The 3,596-nt window shown below is 45.4% G+C and overlaps 1 protein-coding gene across 1 annotated transcript in view; it reads right to left on the bottom strand.

The window, feature by feature from the left end:
- Positions 1 to 1,576: 1,576 nt before the first annotated feature.
- ptchd1 (patched domain containing 1) overlaps positions 1,577 to 3,596 on the bottom strand; it is a gene marked incomplete in the record, with an annotated part of 11,266 nt that continues 9,246 nt past the window's right edge. Inside the window, 1 exon segment of the mRNA XM_035660033.1 lies at positions 1,577 to 3,184. Coding sequence (XP_035515926.1) covers positions 2,084 to 3,184 — 1,101 coding nt within the window.

The following is a 3,596-nucleotide window of genomic DNA, read 5'->3' as shown; positions in this document are numbered from 1 at the left end:
GTTTGATTTTACAGGAAAGGAGAAACGTGGGTTTGTTACAGAATTCGATTTGACTTTATTGGTTGGACTTTTCTAACTGAAGAAGATGTTTTTTCCAGGATGTTCATGTTTGGTAAATGTCCCATAATTTACCATTTCTACATGCACCAGAGCATTCCGCTTCCCTTTGTGTGGGGTTTATATTTAGAAATAACCGCATTCAGCCGTGTGTAATTGTGTAAGTGCCATGTTTTACAAAAGATGACGCAGCCCACAGTTAGAGGTGCCTCCAGCTCGGAGTTTGTGCATGTGCTCTCAACAAAACCCAACTGGCAGCATTCATGGGTGGGAAGCCGGTGAGGGATCGTGCTCCATCTCTTACTGGTGGTTGTGGCGCCTGCACAGAGCCATGAGAGAGAACAATGCTTTCATTCAAGTGTCAGAGAGCAGCATGGATTAACAATAGGAAGCACTCCCACACACAGACCTTCAGCCGCGGAGATGAATTCAAGAATAAAAAAAAAGGCAACAAGCTCCTTTCCCTTCAGGGGGGAGAGTCACAGGAGGCTGAAAGAGAACAATACTTTCATTCAACCGGTTTACAGATCAGAAAGACAAGAAGAAACACAACTTGTGTTGCTCTCATTTCCTGCAGAATAAAGCACCCTGACAATTATAATTATCTGAACTGAGTTAAACTCAGACGTCGGACATTTACAGTGAATAAAACATGTACATGTTCCCAGGTGTTAAATAGATTTAAAAGGTTTTAGACTGCTTTTACTGTACACATGTGGTGATTGGCTGACTTGTTGACAATTATATACTATTTATACTTACTGTATATAGCACCAGAACAGAGAGAGATTTGCTTGGATGTAGGTTTTGGGTCAGTTTGGGACCCTTGACCGTCTGTCTAGGGGCAAAATGTCCACACAGTACTCAAGAAATCTTATACTGGGAAGACAATGCTAGTCATTTTAACTTAGCCCATACGTTAAGCATCATTAGGAGAACTGAGAAGATAGAGCTTGAAGGCTTGAAGTAAATAAGGGTCCAGAGCAGAACTGTCAAGAGGGACTATTTCTTCAATAGAAAGTAGTACCAATTAAAACTGATGACACTGCATTCTGTGAATTAGCAAGAGTAACTGGGACACTTTCAGCCATATTTCTACCACAAACAAAATCACATTCACTTCCACTGACTCAGGGTAATAACCGCAGCCATCTGCAAGGCTACCATTAGAGGCAAGTGATTGTTGTTTTTTTTCAAATTTAAATGAGCCCAGCCTTTAATTTTTTTGTGGCTCACATTAACACCTGTATAATAATGAAAAGGAGAGTAATGTTTTCTGTCCCCAATGTCATAATACATTTTAAAATAGTTCCACACTTAATTTCAGTATCTGATGTGGCCTAAACGCGTCGTTTTTACCTCAAGGACAGAATGTTTGGACATATTAAGAACCAATTTGACACCATTTATGTACGAAACTAAAAATATTAGAACCTGCATCAAATCCAAAACCACTTAAGAGCATGTTTTTTTTTTTATTTGACTTTATTTGTCCAGCATTAAAGTAGAAATACTCAAGTCATACAGATGATTGCCTCATGTCATTGTAGCTGTATTTGTGCAACTTGGTATGGCGAACAGATAGCAGTAGCCAAACAACGTGATCAGATCTAAAGCAAGTTTTTTGTAGAGGTGAAAAATGTGGCACTTCCTCTGTGGTAACGGCTGATCCTCGACTTCCAATTGGCTGTTTGGGAAATAGCTCATTCACATGCCACACAGCACTAGCAACAAGCAGGTAACCATGGATACGCTGCATTGAAACCCATCTTTCTCTCTTCTTGTCTTCACTCGCCTCCCACTCTCCTTCACTTGTTTCCTCTTGAACCATCAACCTCTGTTTTTTCTTCCTATCTTTATCTCAGTGACACTATTCGTTTCTTCCCCTCTTCACAAGGATCAGCATTCTTGTCTGCAGCATGCATAGCGGCTGCTCAGACTTCAATGAACCAATTCCCAGCCGGCAGTCACCATGGCAACCAGGGGAGCCAAAAAAAAAAAAAAAAAACACAACATCATCCCATGCTCAGACAGTGGTGATCTGGTCGACCACTCGGGTGCTGTCGTTCATTTCAACACACTCCACTTCCTGTCTCTGGCCCTCTCCTTCGGGCCGGTGTCCCCGGCTCTTGGAGGGAGGCAGGAAGGTGAGGAGGGTGGGCAGGAACGCAAGCGTGTGCAGGGCCGAGCAGCCGGCCGTTAGGGTGAGGCAGCGAAACAGTGTGCGCGTGAGGTTGGAGCGTACAGAGCCAACAGGCACCAGAGCGGCGCTGTAGCAGATGAGCGTCTGTAGAGAGGGAACCCCGTGCCTCTCCAGCGCCACTCTCACCCAGCGAGTCCTGCTGTCACCCCGACCCGAGGCGAAACCACAGAGGAGGGGGCCGCTGCAGTCTGCTGAGTGCCCCAAGGCTGAGATCAGACACAACACAGACATGCAGTCCAGCTCCACACCCCACAAGGTCATGAAGCCCAGCACCCCGAACTGGACGGAGAGCAGGGTGAGGCCTAGCCATACAGAGACCAGCGGCTCAACGACGGCCAGCGAGGACAAACCCAACAGGAAGAGCACCGCCAGCAGTGAGTGTCTGAGGGGGGAGCTGACCGCTGCAGCGTAGCGGTCCAGGTAGACGAAGGAGGGGTTGAAGATTAGGAAGCGGACGCGTGAGGTCAGTGACAGGCGTCGCAGCGTGTCCAGCAGCACTGACATCTCCTCGCGTTTGTTCTCCGTCGTCTTGGCCACCAGGAAGATTCGGGACGCAGCCACATCGGGCTCCTCGCCCTGACCTCGCTCCGCAAATATGATGTCGTCTGCAAAATGGGCGAACTGCGGCTCACGGAGGAAGGCGTGGCGGAGCGTCCGGGTGAAGTTTTCCCGCGGTTGGCTGGTGGACTGGTTGCGATCTGACAGGTAGTTCAGGTAAGCTTCCAGCCAGCTGATTCGCTGGAAGCCCTTGGCGTATTCCAGCAGGTCCCGCTGCACAGAGACATTCCAGTAGGGGGCACTCTCATAGATGTAAAATCCAATGACAGGCGAGTACGAGCTGAAGTAACGCTGCTGGGCCCGGGTGTACAATACTGTCGCTGTATCCATGGCAACCAATGCACTGGGGTCTGAGCCCTGGGTCACCTGTCGACAACAGAAACATATTATGTGATTGTGTCTGCAGTCTGCAAAACTGAATTACATGATGTAACAAACAAATATCTTAAAAAACGTTTTAAGAAATAAATATCTTGCAGACCATTGTAAGCGACAACAATGTGTAATGTATGATGTGCAAGATAATAATGTGTTCTGACACAAAAATAACTGGGATATTAAAAAAAAACTTTTTTAAAGTTTTTACATGAAACAAAAGCACTGATTAATAAATGATCTGTTGTCGTAATAGTGACAATAAAAATGCAACAAAACTAATTTATGGTCACATTAGCCTTCAGTCCAATGAAACTGACAAACCATATACTGTCTAAAGTGTGGTTTGTTATATTGTAGTCTAATACAGCTTTAAACTGACTTTATTAATAATAATAATAAT

Source organism: Morone saxatilis, unplaced genomic scaffold (genome assembly GCF_004916995.1).
Source record: "Morone saxatilis isolate NCDOM2014 unplaced genomic scaffold, NCSU_SB_2.0 Contig0, whole genome shotgun sequence".
Classification (NCBI taxonomy): domain Eukaryota; kingdom Metazoa; phylum Chordata; class Actinopteri; family Moronidae; genus Morone; species Morone saxatilis.
Note: the sequence above shows the minus strand (reverse complement) of the source record. Positions and strands in the feature narration are given on the sequence as shown.